The sequence below is a fragment of the Pterocles gutturalis genome, unplaced genomic scaffold (assembly GCF_000699245.1).
Source record: "Pterocles gutturalis isolate BGI_N339 unplaced genomic scaffold, ASM69924v1 scaffold5040, whole genome shotgun sequence".
NCBI classification, from domain to species: Eukaryota; Metazoa; Chordata; class Aves; order Pterocliformes; family Pteroclidae; genus Pterocles; species Pterocles gutturalis.
Window position 1 is genome coordinate 39,893 of NW_010145753.1, and position 21,896 is coordinate 61,788.

General features: G+C 41.9%; 1 protein-coding gene across 1 annotated transcript in view; it reads left to right on the forward strand.

Annotated features, from left to right (window-relative positions):
* Positions 1-21,896, forward strand: part of LOC104470525 (arginine-glutamic acid dipeptide repeats protein-like) — a gene marked incomplete at its 3' end in the record, with an annotated part of 70,471 nt that overhangs the window by 22,400 nt on the left and 26,175 nt on the right. The window contains exons 3-5 of the mRNA XM_010085480.1: positions 15,091-15,196; positions 16,694-16,790; positions 19,237-19,341. Coding sequence (XP_010083782.1) covers positions 15,091-15,196; positions 16,694-16,790; positions 19,237-19,341 — 308 coding nt within the window. The remainder of the gene's footprint in view (positions 1-15,090; positions 15,197-16,693; positions 16,791-19,236; positions 19,342-21,896) is intronic.

The window sequence follows — 21,896 nt, forward strand, 5'->3', positions numbered from 1 at the left end:
GGAGCTGCTGAAGCCCCTCACGTAGCAGCAGAGCTGTTTGAACATCCTGCGCCGCTGCCGGTGGCGAGATGCTTGTCTGTGTGTGCACCACATTATGTACACAGTCCAAAAGAGATAACATGGCGGGCAGTGCCTTAATGTGAGCTGATGGTGCTTGTCAGCTTGTTTGAGATCAGAAAATCGCTCCCCTTCATTGTAAAGCTGTTTTATTTTGAGAGCCAAGTTCTGTAGAAAACAGCGAAGGGAATTCTAAGAATTGCAGGGGGACAAAAATAGGACTGGATGTGAAATCCCATGCTTATTTTTGCAAAATTGCTATTGTGTTGTTTTTCCTAATTTTATAAAAGGGAAAGCGGGATGCACAATTGATACAAATTCCATCAACACCACCCACCCCCACCGTCTGACTGAGAGCCAAGACAGCTATTGAGCAAACAGGGAAAACCCAGAGTGTAGCACTCGTGGCTGTGGGGTGTAAGCGGGATTGCTTTGCCCATACTCTGTTATCGAGAGGGACATGTGTGGCTAGTCATTTGTACGTGAGAACATGGTTAATAGCAGTGGTTTGGTTGTAGATGCTGGAAGCATAGAATTTACTAACATCCCCTGTCTATTTGACTTGCCCCTCGGAACCATAGAATTTATTAACATCCCCTGTCTATTTGACTTGCCCCTGTTTTTAGGGGGTTTTTAGTCCCTTTGTCATGGTCGTGTACTTTTTTTACTGGCTTGGTTCCTCCTACTTTACAAAGCAAACCAGCTACACCTGATATTGAGAAATTGTCTGCTAGATAAATCAGCAGTTGTCAATTTGAAAATATGGAGAGAAAAAAAAATGTTATTTCTAGTGTTTAGGGGAAAAAAAAATATTGAATGGTACGTTAGCTGCTTCACATGTAGCAAGAGCAAATGGAGTTAGAATAAATTTAGCCGTGTCCTCTAGTGTTGGATAGTGAGGGTATCTGTCATGTTTAATAATGCTCCTGACCTTTAGGATTATCGAAGTTGAAATTTTCTCTCTGGTCATTCGGGGGTACTTGAGCACTGTCAGATTTCTGGTGTCTGTGCGAAGTCTCCAAAGATACATTGTCATGCTTCATAAGCCGGTGAAGATTATTCATTAAAGAAATTTGTTTTCCCCCTTTCAAAATGGTTTTCCTTAAGGAATGTGAAGTGTCACTGTGGTCACTAAATTTTAGTGTGGCCCCTCCCTCACCGTTGGCTTGCTTGCCTTTTGCTGGGTGTCCTGGTTGCTTCGTATCGCTCTTCAAGGCAGTGATGATGGGGCGGTGTTGTGTTCCTGTAGCTCCAGAACTGTCGTAAGAGCGATGCTGTCTGTCTTGTACCCTCTGGCTTGGGTAAGTTTGAGGTTGGTACACCACACTGTGTCAAAAGACGTTGATTTCCTGTACATTAAAAAAAACTAGGAAGGATGTCTGTTCTAGCAGGCTGCTGGTGAGAGGTACAAAACCGCTGCCATGTGGACAGGAAAATAGTACGGATGCTCTCTGAATACCTGGGACGCGCTCTGTGTCGGAGTGGCAGGAACACATCTCCCCTCTTTCTTCAGCGGAGACACCAACTGAGCCACCGAGGAACGTGCTCCAAGTCAGCTCCACCTTGTGACTGTCTCATCGAGCTTCAGATCTTCTGCAAATTCTTTTTTCAGAAAGGCAGGCATGAGGTCTGTGTGCTACCTCGGGCCTGTTTCGAGAGCAGAATTGGGGCTTAGGGGCTGGCTGGCTGCCTGGCTCTGCGCCGGGGATTCCCCTGCTGGGTGGCAGTGAGATAACCAGGGCTTTTCCCTGCTCGGGACTTGGAGCAAGTCAGAAGTACGGATGTGATGGATGTGCATTTTTGGCTCTGTAGTCACTGAACACTAATCCATGGAGAATTTGAACTTGTAATTTTGATTAAAGTGATTGATTTTAAATCAGCCGGAGTTCGTTTTGGGCCATTAGAGGGTATTTAAAAGGAAAATAACTCTTTAATTAAATTAGTAGTAGTGCGTAAGTATCCTGCTCTGCTTTCTAAGCAGAACTTCTGTGGTTTTTAAAATATTACTTCTTTCAGTGTCTTGTTTCTTGGCACGTTTTAAGGCTAAAAGCAATGCAAAGTTATTAAAACAAATGGACTTGTGCTAAGGAAATCTTGAAGTTTATTTGAACTCTTTCCTTTTAGAAAATACACAAGCTGTGTTGTTCTGCAAAGCAATTCTTGTTCCATCCACTTGTATGTCCTGTTAATATATCTCATGTAAGGAATGCTGTATAAAACAACAAACTCTTGGTTCCCTTTTATTTTTACAACATCCTTTTTAAAATAGCAAAATACCAGTTGTAATTACGGTATAAAATACAAAGCAGAAATCCATCTAAATGTAAGGATCCACTATAAAATTTTAAAGGAGCTGTTGCTGGCCATGTCTCACACTGATGACTGGGGGGGAAAAAGATTCATCCCTTCTGTGTGGTTTGCAGTTGGGGAATTCCGGTGGATGTCTCATTCAGAGGGACTTTTTACAAATAACCCAATGCCACCGAGGCGCTTGCACTTGCTCTTTCATGCTCCATATCTGAATTTTGCTGGGACAGCTAACCTAGTGCTTTACAGTGGCTGAACATCCCAGGAAGTCTGTGTCACCTGTTTGTGACTCAGTGTAATAAGCATCTTTGTAAACTGTGTTAAGTACCTAAGAAATGCTGGGGTAGAAAATACACACAACTTCATCTCCACCATGCTGCTTTCCTATATGGAAAAGATTCTAGAGGTGAGGCCACTTGACAGCTTTACCAATTTGTTCATGAGTCACTGCAGTAGGAACAGCAAAAAATGTGGCACCTGTGTGCTTGTTGTATAGAGAGAAAGAAAATGGGAGGGAATGGTTACGGTGGGGTTTGCACATAACCTTGCAGGAAGGAGATGGAACGTTAATGTTGGGAATATTCCTTTAGAGAAAGGGGCCACAGCTGTTTGTACCCTACTGGGTACAAACACGTCTGGAATATTTGATTTATGGAAAGAATCAAGTAATTAAGATAAAAGAATATACATGATTCACTACTGTGAAATAGAAGGACATAATTTATGCTCTGTATCTACTGTAGTTATGATTAGTGACCTAAGGCTGTTGAACTTCCTCTTTATGGATTGCGAAAATGCTGTGACAGTTTTCAAGGGAATTGCTCTCTTTGAGTTTAAAGAGATGAAAATGGGCCTGCTAACAAGGACCAGCTTCAGTGTGTGCTTTCATATTCTTCACGTTTAAAGGAAAAAAAAAAAAAAAGCAATTGGGTGCTTTGATATTTCTGAACCTTAGGACCTAGTGAGGCAGAAGGTACATAATATAAAATATCACACAATGTGTGCCCAGAAATCTGCTGAAAGGTATTCCCTTGGATGCTTTTCAGAATGTCTGTTGCTGAAAAGGTTGAGAAATATGTTTTCAAAAAAGGAGGCTGCTATTTGGCGTTAGTTTTCTGGTTGTGATGTGTTGTAGTGTTTCGCATGTTTGTATTACAAAATCGTTCACAAACCTCAGAATTCTTGCTCCCCGTGCTGTGCTCATGATCAAAGGAGATTATTATCGCTCGTACAGACTGTGATTGAGTGCTTCCCTGCATTAGCAGAGGCAAATTTGTAAGAAATTTGGTCCTGCTGCCAGAGGGGACTAACGCAGGAGCTGGAGCTGGGGTTTCGCCTTTGGATGCTGAATGTGGCGGGTGATTAAGCCAAAGGTGCTGTTTTGTCACTGAAGATATTGGGCCAGGAAAATAAACAGCTGGGCGAGCATCTGGAGCATGCCTGCGTTTGAAACACACTAACTGCATAGTAAATATTTAAATTTGAGCTAATATGGCGTTATATTAAAGATTCATTTATTACTTTACTCATTGGAAAGCCCTTGTAGGGCAAGTGCTCTAGTTTACATTAAGTGTTGGGAAATGGATTTGTCAGTGTTGCTTGTGCCGGTGCATGAATGTTTTATTTCACCTTGGTCAGGTAATATCAGGTAGCTCCACACCTCTCGGAGTCAGGCTCCCGGGGCGCCAGGGCTCTCTTTCTCTTCTTTCTTCCCCTCCAGTTCCCAGTGATACTGGAGGTCCCGTCCAGCCTGGCAGCATTTTCACAGCTTTCAAAGCGTTAGAGCACCTGGGCTGTGCCTGTTCTCAGTCAAATACTGAGCTGTGTAGAAGCAAAGGTCAGAGAGATGGCACAAGCTTCTCAAATGTGTGCTTGGAGATGGATTGAGGTGGGGTTTTCCTCCTGACACACGCAGCAGAGAGGCACAGCCCCTAGTTTTGTTGCCTCATCTCAAACACTTTTTTTTTCTCCAGGTGAGACTCCTGGTGAGCAGGCTGAAGAACCAAGCTCGTGGTGATTTTAAAAACAATTTTAAAGTCAAGCAGAGAAAATTGTATTTGGTAAAAGGAAAGTAATCTAAATAATGAACTATCCCTGAAACAATCAAATTAGATTTTACACAAATTTCCTTTTTAAGTTTTAGTAACTTGGTTCGGATGTTTTGGTTTGCTGTATGATATTTTTTTTTTTTCCTGTAAGGTACTCTGCCAGTTTCTGCAATCATAGGTAATGACTGAACACAGAATTCTTAATCAGATGTCCTGTTGTTTTCAGTAAGTCTGTTAAAAAAAAAAATTGGCTATGGTGATAAGCTTCATATAAATCCTTGTGCCCAGGACGATGGGAAAGGTATAAACTTTCCGAAACAATACACAATGATTTCTGAGTCAAGAGCATTTGAATCTGGCAAAGATGGGTTCCATCCAGCGCCTCTAATAAGGAAAATGAATTTGCGTTCTGCAGGCAGACTGAGTGGTGTACGGCACTAGTAGCTGGTCTCAAAGCATTCTGCTGCTGGATCTCTGACTGAAAGAACACCTTGCCTTTTTAAATGGAAGCTGTTAGGAGCTGCATTTGCAGGTTGCAGTGCTGTGATGATGATATTGCCCAAGACAAATGATTAGCCTTAGGATCGTGTATTAGCTTGGCTCTCTGTGCGTGCTTTAGTCTCAGATGCGAGTGCAGATGGTGGCCCTGCTAGGTGTACTACGTGTTTATAAGCGATACATCTTTATTTCAGTACTTCTTGGGGTTCACCTGAGTTGTCTGTACGTTCACGCGTGACTTGCAGCACCTGAGAAAAGGGGTTTTTTTTGTCTTTGTACCTCTCTCTCAACTTTTCCTTGCAGCATTTCTCTTTTATAGCAGGTAAATGCTATATTTGATTCTCCAGTGTAGTTATTTCTGAATTTAGCATTTTCAATAGCTAACTATTTCCAGATGAATGGAGGCCATCTTTCCAATCTGCAGGTTTAGATTAGATTGCAGCCCGTGGACCTGGTTTGGGGTATATTTATTTAGTACTGATTTACATATAAATACAAAATAAAAATATCAAGTCTAGTGTTGCTAATTCTAGCTATTGGTATCATGGCAGACAGCAACAATCTGCATTAGAAATTCCCTGCACAGTAAGATACACTCCTGTCTTCTACAACTTGGCATTTTTTAAAGACTGCTGTTTTGTTTTTTTGATTAGCTGCTCTGGCTTCTTTCACATTAATTACTGACAGGATTATTTTTATTAAGACTGTGTCATGACTCTGTTTATCAGCTAATGTCTGATATGAATACATGTGTAGAAAATGCCTTTTTTGCCCTGGTTTAAAGTGTTAGCTTTTTCTAGGACACAATTTGCTAAGGGTGGTTTTTTAGAGGATGTGATAACTGACCATCTTGTAAGCAAATGCTTACATCCTCTGGGAAGCTGCACAAGGAAACATTTACTTTCCAGGCTTTTATTTTCCAAATACGATTTATTTCCTTGTCTGAACAGCATTTGATTATGTCGTGAAATAGCCAAGTCATAGGATCTGGCTGATCAGCCTTTTATTTTTTTTTTTGTCCTTTTCTTTTTTCTTTTTATAATTTTAAACCCAGCTTGCTAGTAGAGCAGGCCGGCTTGCAGAGGTGCTTTGATTTTTCCTGTCATAAAATTCCCCTGGCTATTAGGTGATATTTTAACAGCCATATGACTGTTCAAACTCTGGGCTGGGTTTGCAGAGCAAACTGTCTCCTGATTGTTTTATCCTTGCAGCTCTTTGTTAAAAGGTGAACCGCTTAGTGAGATGTTAAAGAAAATGTGGCCTCTTGATATTTAAAAGGTGAGAAATCTATTTAAGCTGTGTATGATGGCTTCGCTGTGTGCTGCTTGTTTTAATAGAGGTGATAAATACTGCGGCTGGTGGTGCTCAGCAATTACATCCGAGCTATATACTGTAAATGACATTTAATGGCAAATGTCAGGCGCAGTCTGAGCGGTATCTTCATTTCAGTGTTGCATTTCTTTAGGATAATGCTTAAAAACCTTAATGGAATTTAATTACCAGAGCATGCATTCAATGATCAGTTAAATGCGTTTGTAATACCATTAGTTGTTAGGTAACTGTTTGCTTATTGTGCCTGACGGAGGGTGTGTTTGCTGTGCGCTAGCTACGGTGTGCGGCGCAGCAATAGGAATCCCATCGGCCCGGCTGTTCCGGAGGGTCGCTGGCGGTACGGTGTCAGCACCTGGCTGCCCAGTTTGCTGCTGTGGGAAAGGCATCCTCTGTCATCAAAGTGGAGTTTGTGTAAGCAGTAGACGTGAAGAGAGATGCTGTGATCAAAAATAGTGCTTATTGCTTTCTCTAGCCGTGATTTTAATTGTAGCCTGTGAATGAATCCTCACCCTGTTCATGTCTTGTGCAGGGTTTTTGTGGTCCTGGTAGAAATGATGGCTGAGATGTGGCATCTCGGCTGCTGCGGCTGTGATGTGGGGACACCGGAGCTCTACACGTGTGCGTATGGAAATGCATCCGGTGTGTGTGTTGGGAAGAATCTTCACCAGGAGCACCTGCAGGGTTACGCGGGTATCGTGTGGAGGTGTGGCTTGCTCAAACCGAAACAGTAAACCCGGATGGACCCAACGGACTGCCCACAGCCACGGTGTGCACCTGCGCTCCCCGTTCCTCGGGGGCCTCTGGATGCAGCACGGAGTTCATGTGCCCACGTTTCATCAGATCCACACCCGCTGAGCCCACGGGGATCCACTGCGCAGGCGGCTGCTTGCTTTCCCCAGCAAGGGAGCAGTCGATTGGGGAAAGCTTTTTGTGGCACAGGAGCTTTCACAGGGGGTAAAATGGGTGGACACGCTGTCTTGTAGCCCTGACAGCTATAATTAAACAGGCTGGTTCGTGGGTAGCTGTACACGGTAATAGCGTGGTTACTTTACGCCTCTGCTCAGCATAACTGACACCATGAACCACAGATGGGATTCAGAGAACATAAAAGGGAAAGGGAGCAGAAAGATACCACAAAGGGATTAAATGAGGTAGTAAGCAATGACCCATAACCTTCGTGAAAGATCTTTTGATAGTTTTATTTTAAGCCAGACAGTTTTTAAGCATAACTGCTTTTTTTTACAAGTCGAAATTATCTTTTGTCATTTAGAATTACACGGAAATTTTAGGGGTATTGTACTTCAGGTGATGTGCTAGATCTTGGCACAGTAAGCTGCTTTGTTTCTAGCAAAGCTGAAAAAGTTTATGGAATAAATACTGTAGTTTGTTTTAAATACAGAAATCTCTTATGGTCATTGCTTGAAAGGAGTAATGTTCTTTTTCTCCTTGAAAGCTCGAATGAGGCTGTGCTCAATTCTGGTTTCTGGATTGCTCAGAAGTTGAAAGCTTATGAATGAAGATGTGTTTGCTATCTGATATTTGATGTATTGTGGGATGTAAATGTGCTGTTCGTAGTGTCACCACCAGCTAAAAGTAAGGAAGATGGGATTAATTTTGAGTGTTGTAGGTAAGGAGGAAATTGCCTTGGGAGTTTGGGGAGAAAACACAAATAACTTGGGCAAAGACTGCATAGAGTAGTTTCTTGTTTGGTACCAACTGGCTTATTTTGTAATCTTCTTAAAAACAGAGAAGATGATGTCAGTTGCTGGTTGACCACATTTTCTGGGGCATTGAGTATGAGTGGAATTCCAAAGGAACGAAAAAAAGATGGATGCTTTTGTGATTTTGGAGAGGAGTCCCCAGAGCCTGGGTACCAAAGGCTGGTTAGAAGTTGACTGTATTGGAACCTGTTCTGCTTTGACAGATGGCCGATGCGCTTGTAGCTTCATTTTCAAGTGATGGCCCTATGCCTTTTAGAAACACTGTCCAAGAATAAGATTTTAAATAGTTGTCTGTACTTTAACAGAATTGGTAAAGCCTAAGCACTCCATTCCAGTTGGCTTTATCACAGTTGCTTTTTACAATTTGTTATGATTCAGAAAAATGCAGGCTTAATTTTTATTTGGCTCATGGCACATGTCTTGTTAAGGCTATTGTTCCATATGGGCTTTGGTCCTGGAAAGGAACGACTGTTGGCCTGATGGTATTTTCATTTGTTCCTTGTGTTTCTTTCATACGGTGCCTCATTCACGGATTGATACCCTATTGTTGGCGTTCCGCATAATGTCAGTCTCTCGGTGTCAAGGGGAATTGCTGACACACACCCCTTGGGAGTTCATTGGGAAGCAAATAAGTAGAGGACACGGTTTTGAAAACAGTGAGAGGATGGTAGCAGAAGAAGGGAATCGAGGTGTCTGAAGGAGTTTGTTACCCAGATCTGATTCTAGCTGAGAGTTACCAGCTCTTTGAGGATGAAGCAGTTATCAGTATGTTGGAGGGGATATCGTGTCTCTAAAGTGCAGTTTTAGGAATGCAAAGCTCTCTTCCTTGATGCCATTCCCATGGAGTGATATTTGGCTAATTAGTGAGGTGCTCATGTGGAACGCCTCCCACCTGGAGACCCCAAGGGAGCTGTAACCTCTAGACCTGCAATCGCTTCCCCACGTGGGTGGGTGGGTAGTTGGGGTGTCTGCGAGAGACATCATACTGGTTTTACTGGGAATGTCTGCTGACGAAGCTGGGTGTAGATCCTGGTTGCATCTTAGCTTGAATTATAGCATAGCAACTCTGGGGTGACCGAGGCTGATTTTTGGCGTAATTATTTCAGGATGTTTTGGACATCTGGAAAGCAGAAATTGAGGGCCAGGGGAGATTTATGAGTGACACTAAATAAGAGCTGGTAGGTAACATCTATTCCATATTAGCTGATTTTTGGTAAAAGGAGGGGAAGGCAGGGCTATGAGGAGCAGACAGAGGGAAGAGACAAATGCATTGAGCTCCATTTGTTGAGCCTTGTCTTAGAAGTGCATCCAGTTGAAGCACAATGAAACTCAACACTAATCTGTATCCTTATGAGATGGGCGTTCCTGTTGGACTCACTGAAGTTCACGCAGTCTGTTAGGGCCGTTTGTTGCAATTTCTGATGGATCTTTCCCTCGTTTTCAGTTACCATAATTATTCTTGGTTGGCTAGGGCTCTCGCCTTGTGCCTATAGCAGCTATCCCACCAGGACATCTCCTGTTCATGAAATGGCAGTGTAGCAAGTTCTGATAGTACAGTTCTGGTGAGCTGAAGACTGTATTTTTTAAGACAGTCTAGCGACTATAATGCCAAACCACCCACACCAGGAGACAACATATGGCAGCTACTGTGAATTAACATGCGGATAAGTAGCGCATCACCTAGGGCTTTTAAAAAGACTTGAGCCTTGATAGCTGGATTCTGAGATTTTGGCTATCTGGCCATCACCCCTCAACACACAAAACACAACCTTGTGTGATGATTGAAGACCGATTTTGGCCATGTTTTGCGATTGTTTAAAAGTGTAGGCAAACAGATTGTTCTTTTATACTGGCATATGTGTATGTAGGCTGAGATGTACAGGTGTGTTGACGATTTCATATCATATAGAATGGTTTGGGTTGGTAGGGACCTTAAAGATCTCGGAGTCCCACCCCCCTGCGGTGGTCAGGGACCCCTCCCACTGATGGGACTTGTATGTTTTCCACTCTCCTTATGTAGGAAGCAAATCTGTCTACAAATATCCTGTCTATACTGTCTAATGTTTGCTCTTGTTCACAGTTTTGCTTCAGAAGTTGTAGGAAGTGTAGTAGAGATCTAGAAGAAATAATATCCTCAGCGAAGAGCAGCTCTGCGCCGAAGGGCTGTGTTTCTTGTGCAGTCTCCAGGACTGGTGCGTCCAGGAAGGTGGATGAGTGTTTGTGTGCATCTGAGTGTAAAAGTTTGAAATTCAGGAGAAGGTGAGCGTGATGCTTGTTTGGCATCTCTGAGTTATTTGTACACAAGACTGAATTAATTTCAGCACACTGAGATGATTGCGTGAATTCCAGAAGGAGTTGCTTTTGTTAAACTTGTGACTAAAAAGGACACCAGAGAAATTCTTGCCGTAAACAATCACAAAATGTCAAGAGCAAGACATTGTGAAAAAAACCCTGTATTGTTTTGTCAATAAATTATGCTTTCTCCTACATAGATCACAGAAATGGGACTTTACCCTGGAAATAGCAATATTTGATACCCCAGGCAGCTTATTCCCAGCTCAGCTCACACTTCATTGAATACACTGATCGATTATCCGCGGCTTAACCAAGCCTTCTCATTTCCTGCCTTCCATTACTGCGCTCAATCAAGCCGCCGGTTCTTTGTGGCCTGCCTTGTGCGCTGAGATAAGCCATCAAGGCATGTTTCTATTAGAAAAGCTCTTGTAGATGGAATAGTCATTAGATAACAGTAACGGGTTTAAAGGTTGCAGGCTTTGTGTTGGTTGGGGTTAAGAGGACAGGAACCAGAAGGGCGGCTGCTGCTGCTGCCTTGGGTTGTTGTGTTGGAGGGGCAGAGGGGATTAATCTGCACATTGCTGTATTTAGTGCTCTGATTTAACGTTTTTATTTCTTGCTGAGTACTGATAGCTCTCATTTTCGACAATGCTTCTGTGTTTCCAAGAAGTAATTACATGTTAATATGCGTACATCTGAATTAAATAATCAAGCTGCAGAAATAGGCTTGTTTGTAGTAATAGCCTCTGTGTTTCTAAGCTGGGTTTTCTTGGCTTACGAACAGCTGATCAGGTTTCTTATTTAATTAGAAAACAGCCTACAAAAAGATATCCTGAGAACTTGAAATTACATGTGCTACTGCAGAGTGGGAAGAAAAAAGATCCTTGCTGTATCTCTCCAGCTCCTGATTTAGTGATAATTTCATTTGTGTTCCCCCCCACCCTCCCCCCAGGGATCTGGTATGACCAGTCTTTATTTTTCTTTTCCTCTCCTTTGAGTATTAATAAATGTCAAAATGGAGTAAGTGTGAAAACACTGCTGCAGGAGGAGCGGAGATCTGGGGAGCGATCCAGCATGGCAGGGAAGGGCTGGGGAGGGGGAGCCCAGCAACTGGAGCAACTCACATCTACCGCCTGCGTTGGGGTCAGGCTGATGCTGTGTCATGGAGCATAACTGGAACTGTTTGTGTGAAATGAAATAATATTTTTTGGGGGACAAACAGTGCCCCAAAGGGGTGGGTCAGTATGTAGTGTTGAAAAATAAATATAACATCCACTTGAGAACTGGCTTTGTGAGGCCAGAGCTTCTGTGCTGCAGCACACGAGATGTTGGTTTTGAACAGTGGAGCGACTGTTAAAATATTTAGCATGTTTTTAAAATAATACAAAGAATTTGCTAGCTTGGAATTAATGGGTTTTTTTTCCTGATAGAAAAATGTTGTTGTTGACAATATGATTGAAAAGAAAGATGTTCTTTTCCTTGTTTCTATTTTGCTGTTTGTTGCTCTGAAATAGCTGCTGTTCCCTGGCTCCAGCGTGCCCATCTGTCATCCCCAGCGTTTGGTACATTGTTTCCCAAGCTAGCTGTGATTTAACGTGGTATCTAAATAGGGCATGTAATGAAGGATACTGCTTAAATCCCTCGGAGAGAATCTGCAGGGCATCTGTGATCATTTGCACGGTTTGGTTGGTCGTAACCCGGGAGGAGAACGTGGAGTCTCTGAAGATGTGAACTGTGATGCGCAGTGACTCTGTTTTCAAGTGTGCTCTAAGAGACAAGGGGCACCTCGGAATTGTCACTAATGCTGTGGAAATCAGTGCGCTCATCTGAAAGAGAACCTGCAAGATTATTTTTTTCCCTTTTAAAGGAGAGGTTCACTTTTAAAAAGAAGTAGACCAGATGTCTACTGTTTTTATTATCTGCTTTGGTTCTAATTCTACCTTCATCCTTTTTTTCTCTGGAGTTTTTAAAGATACGTTATTTTTGTTTCTGAAATGAAATGAAAGAAAAGCCACTTTTCTGTGTTATGAAAACCTCTGTAATTTCTTTTTCTCACTAATCTTCCCCTCTGCCAACGCCCCCATGATCAGCCTGAAGGAGTCGGCACCATTCACGCTGGCAGGTTGGGTGTAGGGCAATTCATCATTTTCCTGAAAACTTCCTCAATTCGGCCAGCCTCCTGAAATTCGGCCTCATTCCCCGTGTTCTCCCTGATTGTGAATCTGATTTCAGGGGAGGAAATGTTGTTGTTCTCTTTCACTGTTTGGAGTAACTGCTCACCTCTGGAATAAAACACAGTGAAGGGAAGAATTCAGGCCTTCTGTGAGGCTGAGAAGGAAGTTTTAGACTGGGGAGTGAATAACTTCCCATTTATTACAATGCTTGGACTAGCAAAAAGCTCCGGACTGGATGTAGATGTTATACATCCCTAAAGTGTGGCGTTTTCTGAGTGATGAGGTGATAAAATACTGCAAAACATAGTAAATACTTTGCCTGCCTTCCCTGTGTGCTCTTGTGTGCATGTTCCTAATAAGATCCTGTGTAATCCCCTGCTGCTCCTTTTTTTCTTTTTTTTAATGCATATTGGGGAACTTGGGCGTTTGCAGTGAAGCTTCCAGGAGAGTGACAGCAATAAGCAAAAACTTCTCATTGCATTGACCAAATGGCAAACTGGGAGGGTCTTTTGGGAGGAGGGGAGAGAATGAGGTGGTCTCTTAACGGCAGCAAGTGGAAAAACCTCACATCCAGCCACTAATTCCTTCTACCCAAGTGTATCGAGTGCTCTGTAAGTGCTGACCTCCGCCTCATCATCCCCGTGCTGCTGAAAGCCCTGTGCTATTCGCGGATAGAATGAGAAACGGAGACAGGGAAGTGAAGTGGTTGCATCACCATCTCCTTTACAGTCCTGGGCTGATGCGAAACGAAGCCGTGACCTCCCAGCTCTGTGATGCCAGGGCAATGCAAACATCTGGCGGGTTTGGTCCTTCCCTTTGTGGTGTTATATCATCCCAGTGTGTGCATGCGTAGAGGATATCATCTTCACACACAGTCAGAGTTCTTTCTGCAAAACTGTCCCCTCGTAGCAGGATCACTGTGAGGTTGGGCTGTTTGAAAGACACCCGACTGAAGTGGAATGAACCCAGAAAATGGAAGCGTTAGCTTTGGGTGCTGGTTGTAAACTGTCCGTACATTGTGAGTAGTTCTAGTGCCACGAAGCGATGCTTTCTGAGTGTGCTCTGGGGGCTTTGTGTGTGACACAAGAGGGGGGCTTTTTCCTCTCAACTGAGACATGCAAAGAGAATTTGCAAAGAAACGCTGGGTTAGTGTTTCCCATTGTTGTATGCAGTGCTTGTTAGCACTGAGACGATTTATGAACTCTGAGCAAGAGGGTAACAAAACGTTTCCTTGCTCTTTTTTCAGTATTCTAAGAGTCTATTCATAAAGGCAGCGATGCACAGAACTTTATTTCAGAACAAAAAAAGTCCCCAAACACCTTTTCTGAGCAGCAAGCAGCAGCAATCAGTGTTGCCCCTCAGACTTTGTCCTTTTGGTTTTTTTTAATGCATTAGACAAAGTTTTTGCTTTTGACTGCAGATGTGTTATTTAGGAAAAAAAAAAAAAGTAGGTTCAGGTTTTTCCTGTACAGCACAAATATGCTCAGTATGTTCTTGAATGGGTTTTGAGGCATTCCGAGGGCTTCTGGTGGTGGTGGATCAGCGAACAGGCTTTTTTCCGTCACAATGCTGCCACTGGCAGTTTATTTGCAGAATTACACGTGGCGTTAATCAAAGGCTGCGAGAAGTGCGTGTAATGGAAAGATTTGGATGTTGTTTATTAAGCAGAAAAGATGGAAATTACTGTAACAGCCAGGCTGGTGTGGACAGGAGGGACGGTGTGAACTTTCTGGTCCAGTAACCTGGGACTTGACTTGTAAATGTGAGTGTTTAAGAGCAATCTTAGGAGGGTCTAGAGAATGGGAGTCCAGAAAAAACAAGCTGTGCTTGCAGTTGCCTCATGCCACAAGAATGTTAATTCCCTCTGGGCCTTCCCCTGGTCTTCAAGTGTTTGGGAGCAGTGGAAAGCGTTGACTACTGAGGCTTGCAAAGAGGAACTGGAGCAGAGTCTGTAATAACTTGATCTCAGCGTTCTCTCTCAAAGTGCTGTTTATGCTTCTAAGAAGGAAGAAACTGGGAGCTGCGTTCTGAAATGAAAAGGGAGCACTTGAGAAGATAGCTTGTATGGATTTTGCTGTTGGTTCTGTGAGGTGCATGAGCAGTCAGGGCTGATAATGATGGGGATTGAAGTGCAGCATCCTGTCCTTTTGTGCAAAGGAGTGTAATAAAGAACATCCCCAATTATGTCTGGATCCATCTGCCCTTGGGGGAAAAAATCTGATATCTCTTGGTTCCAGCTGTTAAGAATGGTTGCATTGAATTGGATTACTAATGGTTTTCTTTTTGCCGTGTTTGGCCATAAATACTTCTTGTTTGTAGAAATTAGCAGACTAAGATCATGCTGCATGAGGCCAAACATTCCAGTCCTTTCCTCATCCCTGCTTCTTCTTCTCTTGGGTTGGGTTTTTGTGAGTGAATGCATTAGTATGTGCTGGTCAGAACCAGAGATAGCACTGTGTGATGATGCCCAGGGTTCTTGTTGTCTCTGTCTAGAATTGTTAGCGCGTTGCCCTTCTTTCATTGTCGTAGAAATATATTTTCCTCCCTTTTGGGTCTTACCTGAGGTTTTTCTTCAGTGTGAAAACAAATACTTTAGAAGATTGTGTCAGATGTGGTCCGATTGCCTTTTTAGTAATGCCTCCAGACCTTCTTTTTCAGAGTAAACGGGACCACCTCCTTATGAATGTCAAATGGTACTATCGCCAGTCTGAAGTCCCAGATTCAGTCTATCAGCATTTGGTTCAGGACAGACACAACGAGAACGGTAAGTTGGGCTCTGTAGGGTAAGGCCTCCTTTACTTGTATTCTGCATTTTAACAGCCCAGAAAAGCAAGAACACTTTTGCATAGGGGTGTGAAGCAAGGACTGTTGATGAAAACAAGATTTTAGAAGATGGATGAGAGTGTTTCTTACCTGCCTTGTTCTAACTAGCGTACGTCCTGTAACCATAGCTATCCTCAGATGCATCGCAGGTATGGTTTAAATCCTCTGCTGTGTTATACTAATGCCTTGAGAGAGAATAGAAAAGAAAAATAACATTGGATCCTTTGTAGGCCTTCTGGACAGTGTACTAATACCTAACTGGCTGAAGATCTACTTGTCTTAAATTGTGAATCTCTTCTGTTTTTTGTGATTCTGCCATAGTGTTATGTGAACTGCATTTTTACAGTCATGCTACCTTGCACGTATAAATACTCACTGTGATTAATAATTAAGGAAGTGATGTAACTGAAGCACTCATAGTTGAGTTCCCCCTTTTCTTTTTGCAAAAACAAGAGTGATCTTGGGTTTAATAGAAGCAGAAGAAACTTTAGTGCATATTCCAGTGTAATTTATCTCTTGCCTCTAGGGGAGACATAACATTTGCTTCTGTTCTTACCAGGAAATTTCCTTGAGGCAACTGTTAAAATTCTGAAGATACTCCAAGGTGAATTGTGATGATAAAAGTTGATGCTTGAAATTTGGAACACAGCAACTTTTTGGTGCATGACAGTACAAAGTTGAGCATATATTCTCCTTTTTGCAGGCATTAAGGACATTTTGTGTGTGCTTTTAGCAAAAGCTGCGCAAATCTAACATTCCTCTTAGAAGTTTCAAATAAATTAGTAACAATGGGATTATAGGCACAGTGTCAAAAACGAGCATTTTTGATAACATGGATGCTTTTTTTATGTCACTCTTGTGCATGTGAAGTATTTTTGTGTGTTCTTCCAAGGTATTATAAATAAATCTTGGAATAAGTAGTTTTTCAATGTTTTTGTTACCACTGAGAATTTTCTGTATTGGAACATGAATATCTATATTTATCTCCAAGCCAGAGCACCAAGCAGTTAGTACTGTCAAGGTTTTGTTGAAGATTTGAGATGAAATATGCAAAACAACCTAAACCTTATCCCAGAATCCAAAAGTCAGTGATAAATTCATTTGCCTGGTTCCTTCCACCTGGGAGTGACCAGTTCTGCTGGTCGGGGGCTAGGATGTGTCATCCAGTACCCCTCAAAGCTGTTCTTCTTCAGGCAGTTCTTTAGATACGGCGAGGGAGAATTCATCTGTAAAAGTGGATATTGTGTAATTTCTGTACCTTACAGCCCTGTAAGCAATCAGAATGTTTGTCATCTTAACACCAAGGGGTGTGTGTCTAGGAAACATTCTCAAACTTTGACCTGTAAAAAATACTGCAAAATGGCAATGATCAATGCTTTCAGACTACAGCTAATGTGTTGGTGGTTTTTTTTCTCTTTTTGTTTTTGCTTTCTGGCAGACTCTGGACGAGAGCTTGTTATTACAGACCCAGTTATCAAGAATCGAGAGCTCTTCATTTCGGATTATGTGGACACTTACCATGCTGCTGCCCTCAGGTAAGTTCTAGGGACGTGGTGCGGTGGCTCGGGGTGGATGAGGAAAAAACCTTATTGAGAGAGAGAGGGGCTTTTTCTGGTTTTGTGTGGGGATCCTTAGCATACTGCTCAGCTTTCTCCTCCTCTCCTGCAGTAATTAACTTGTGTTATCTGCTCTCATTCCAAAAGGAGCTGTAATTCAACAATCTCATTTTAATCTCAATTAATCAATGTTGCTCAGAAGATATTGTTTCCCATCATTGGCAATTTAGGTTGTTGCTGGTTCCTGCAGCAATACTCCCCTTCCCTCCTCTGTGTTTGATTTCGCTGTTAACAATAGCGTCTCCCAGTAAAGTGACTGTTAGTATGCTGCCCTGATTAAATTGCGTTGAAGGCTTTTGCTCTGAGGCACTTGCCATTGTTGCAGCTCAGCTGAGAGCTCCATTAAAAAGGAGCTGTACAGGCGGGAGGTAATGGGACCCAGGATTGTTCTCTGTGCTGTGGCCCTTCCCTGGAGGTTGCTGCTCTCTTTACCCACCAAGTTTTTAACCCCAGTGGCTAACCTTTGAGTAGGCTGAAGGGGATACACCCTTACTTAAAAATATTTTCAAATAGAACCAGGGAGGCATTATTTTTCAGCAGATTTTCAACATGCCAAACGTGCATGGATATTGTCAAAATGCAAATTGAATAATCTCCCTGATAATAATGCTCAGATGGCGTTTCACTAGAACCATATGGAGACGTTTTTTGTCAGAGTCACTTTGCTGGAGCCACTAGCAGAAGACAAACTAGCTGCAGCTTCTGGTATAAGGGCAGGGAGAAGGCTTTGATTTACATGTTAGACTTTTTTATCAACTCGTAACATTCCGGTGGTGTACTATAACCTCATGAAATTCCACGGGGCCTTTTCTGAGTTACAGAAGGTCACCTTCCAATTTTAAATCGGCGTGCTTAGAAACAGGCTAGCAGGAGGCGGGCTGTCTTATTGGAACCAATTTTGGAACTCTGTTTAAACAGAGAGCAAATGAACTATGTGTGTGGAATTTTCCCTGGGAGGATTTTAACTTCTACGTCCTTTCTGTTTTCTTCTTCAAAGAAAAGATAAAAATGGAATATGTGTGTATACCAAGCAAATGTGAAAAATAACCTCCTCTTCTCCCCTTCCAAAAAGAGGGAAGGCAGGTTACAAGGCAAAGTTCTTGGTGACTTGGTTGGTAAGCCTTTCTGAAGTGCTTTACCGTGGAAAGATTAGGAAGGGAAGCAAGCTTAGTGTTTCAGCTTTCCAGTGCAGTTTTTCCAGTATGCAGTGCTTTTAAGCTTTGCTTAAATGACTGGGCAAGCAGATCCAGTATTATTACAGGCAAAATAATTATTCATCTTGGTGTACTGGTGCCAATAGCACTTTTCATTTTTAACCAAGACTGGCAAACCTTTTTACAATGTTAAATGAGCCCCACAGCAGCTTATTTGTAACAGCAAAAATACTGTTCTGTAAATATAGGTGAGAAGAGATGCTATCTGTATTAGTGCCAGAAACCTTGACATACTGAAAAAGAGCAAAATCTTGTGCTTTGTTGATTGCGTTGAATCAGGTTTAGGTAAAAAGCACTAACTCTTTGGCTGTCTGGCCTGTTTGTCTCTGCCTGCTTCTGATCTGGTTTACTTGGCAGCAGCAAACCGCGGTGCACAGAGTGACAGAACACGAGCAGCTGTTGAACATTAACAGTCCAACAAACCCTTGAGGAAATGAGATGCAACTTCTTACAGCTAGTCTTCGTGCTCATCCTTAAGGATAATGACTTCAACAAACTGTATTAAAAAAAAATATTAACAATCTGTTGTAGAACAGGCTAATAAATCCTCTTTTCTTTCTTTTTTTTTTTTTTTAATGACTTTGTGTTTTATGAGAGTAGAAGGAAGAAACTTCTGTAGGTTTGGAGTTTGCACTGTTAGGATTGCAGTCTCGCTAAAAACAGCATAGCTTTGCTTTTTGTTTAAAGTCTTATTAAGCCGAAGTTTTATGTAGCTTTCTAAATAAAAAGCTGACTTTACCAAATAATATGAATAGTAGAACTTTTGAACCTTCCTTAAAGACCTGATTGTAATAGGACAGTGAAAACTTTGAAAATAAAGACATGTTCAGGGTTGTGTTTCCACCGTGGACATTGTTCGTTAGTCTGATTAAATGTGGGCTCCGTAGATCTGTGTGCTGAGGGAATGAGAATTAATGAATGTTTGTACAACACCATCTGAGACATTGTAACTGATTTTTTTTTTTTCCCCCCCACCATGGGAAGAAGAATCTGCATGGTTATTTGTTACAACAGGCTTGTATTTATGATGTTTTAGACATTTACGAGAACACAAGGATGTCTGCGGCTTATACACAGATTGCAGTGGCACTTAATTAAACCAGCTGTTACTCAGGATAGAATTCTAATACCGTTTTTCCTCTTTCTTTCAGAGGGAAGTGTAACATCTCCCATTTCTCTGACATATTTGCTGCTAGAGAGTTTAAAGCCCGAGTGGATTCATTTTTCTACATCCTGGGCTATAATCCAGAGACAAGGTAAGTGAAGTGACTTTTCAAAGCAAGCTTTACCCCTGATCTGAGCCTGGAGGAACAGGGAAACTACTTGAGGGAAGAAAAGTTAAAATGAAGCAGGAAGGCGAGGGAAAAGCTACTTCTTCCTGCTGTGTATGTATAGGAGGAAAATTAAGAGTAGACAACGAAACTGTGCAGTGAGTCATGAGATCTGGTTGCATCTCTGGGTAAATAATGGACTGCTTCGAAACAGGTTTTTAGAACTGTGACATTTTTTTAAAGGTTGCGAACATTAGCAGGAAATCTTAGCTGTCTCATTGGCTAAATGCACACCCCTGAAAATACTTTAAAAAATACATTCACATCTATTAAGCAATGTTGAAACTTACAGACTTTTCAGAAATGAAATTTAAAGGTTTTAAATGTGGAAATTCATGCTTTCATGTGTAAATACCCATATAGGGTCCCATACCAAGAATTCCTAGTTTATGCTTTGCTGACCTAAAACACGTTAGACGTACAGCAAGAACTCTTTTTGGAAATGAATACATATTTGAAGAAGTTGCATTCAGCACGCTCTTTTGTTTCACAGTTCTTTGACTCTGCTGAGAGTTGTCCAGCCAATCTTTATCAGCTGTGGTTGGAAAGCAAAACCAATGCTAGACTGTACCTTCATTAGTTTTCAAGTCCAATCCATGACTCTTATTTTTTTCATTTATGTAAAAATTTGTAAATGTAATGTAAATGCTTTGTAAACACAGATAATACCTTACAAAACCAGCCTTAAAGAGTGTGTTGTCTAGGGGCGTATTTCTACGAGCACTTGCGTAACAGATTAATAATGTGTAACAGGGCTCAGCGAGATCTGCGCCGACTGAAAGTTGCATGGTTTCTTTCAATGCAGAAAACATCATTAGCTGTGAACCTTGATTTCCAGAAATACTGTTGAGAAAAGTCTTATTTTAAGTGGGAATTAAGATAGGCATATAAATGATAAATATTTGAATTGTTACATTGTAGATTTACTGTTTTTAATGCAGATATGAATCTTTATGCTTCAGGGCGTAGCCAACCACTAACTGCTTGCAGTTAGGAAGAAGCTCCCTGTGTGGGTATATTATTATTATTAATTGCCTGTTTATGGGGTTTCCTGAACCTTACTCTGAAGTGTCTTAAATTGTCCATATGTCTGAGATGGGATGTTGGACTAGGTGAACTCCCGTAGTCGAAGCAGTTTATGTTTATGGCAGGTATTGTCAGCGTACGTCCCTGGGACGCAGTCTTGCTAGTGTATGGCGCTGAGCTCTGGGAAAGGGGCATGAGATCCTTTAAAAATTTTAAAATACAATATGTTAAACTGTTTTGTAATATTTGCATTTTTTTTGGAGCAGCCCGACAAGGCGAGGCATTGATGAAGTTTGTCGTGATATCCCTCTGATATTCAGCAGACCCCTGTGCTTTGTCCTTTGTCTTCCATGCCTTTGAGTTAAAGTTCTGTGTTTAATGGATGACTTCTCTTATGAAATGCCATTTGTACCAGTTGTCAGTGCAGTTTAAAACCCTCCTTCTGTGTAGAAGTAGCTGTTAATTCTTCCAGCTGTTAGAAAATGACTGAGCCCAAGAAGATCAATGAAATGACAAAGCAGAGCACTTAGCGATCAGCTAATTACTCGGCTAGCCAGCTCTCAAAATGTAGGGTTTTCTTCATTTGGTTGCAGCCAGAGGTTTTTTTAATTCTAGCTCTTCAAGTCTGTGTTTTGCCATGGACTGGGGTGGGGGGAGGTTTAGAAAAAGGAGCTGAGTGTATGTTGCCTGGTTATTTTTGAGCTGTGTGTTTGTTGCTGTGAATACCTGATTGTAGATTGATTTTGCTTTTGAAAGTAAAAGTGTTGTAACACGCATTCCAAGATGACCTGTTAGTGGTTTGTCTATAAAACCAAAACTTTGTCTTGAACTTGATCTGCTTTTCTAATGTAGCGTTCTGTTCCGTGTGGAAAGGACGGAAAATGTTCATGGTGGCTTGAAGTAACGGCAGGTGGTAGGTAAGGTTCTGAATACTGCTCTGTGACCCCTCAGCTGACTTCTGGAGAAGCGGGGTAGGATACAGGCTGAGACCAAACAAGCTTGAGCTGTGGGCTGCATCTGCAAAGATATATTTCTGAGTGATTTTTGTGTTCAGCGTAAGATGCTCATATGCTTTTCCAGGACTCTCAAATGCATCTCAGTGGTGTGCGATTGATTTTTTTATTTTTTTATTTTTTTTTTTTTAAGATATGTTCTATTTGTAAAACAACCTGCAAAAATCCCAGACCTCAAAAACATCCAACACGCTGGTGTGGTGGATGTGTAATAAGAGGCCCTTTTGTTCCTGGAGCGCACAGTGCTAAAGGACAGCAGGCTTTGTCCTTCCTTTTCTGTTGAAAGCTTGCTGACTCTAGGTTTAGCTTTGGAAATATCAACCATGATCCCGTTGTGGATCATTCTGTGGTCTGGAAGTGGTAAACCTGTGAGTTTTGGGATAACTTTTTTTATTTACGGTGTGTATCAAGCTGTTAGCTGTTTGGGGGGTTTTTTTTCCC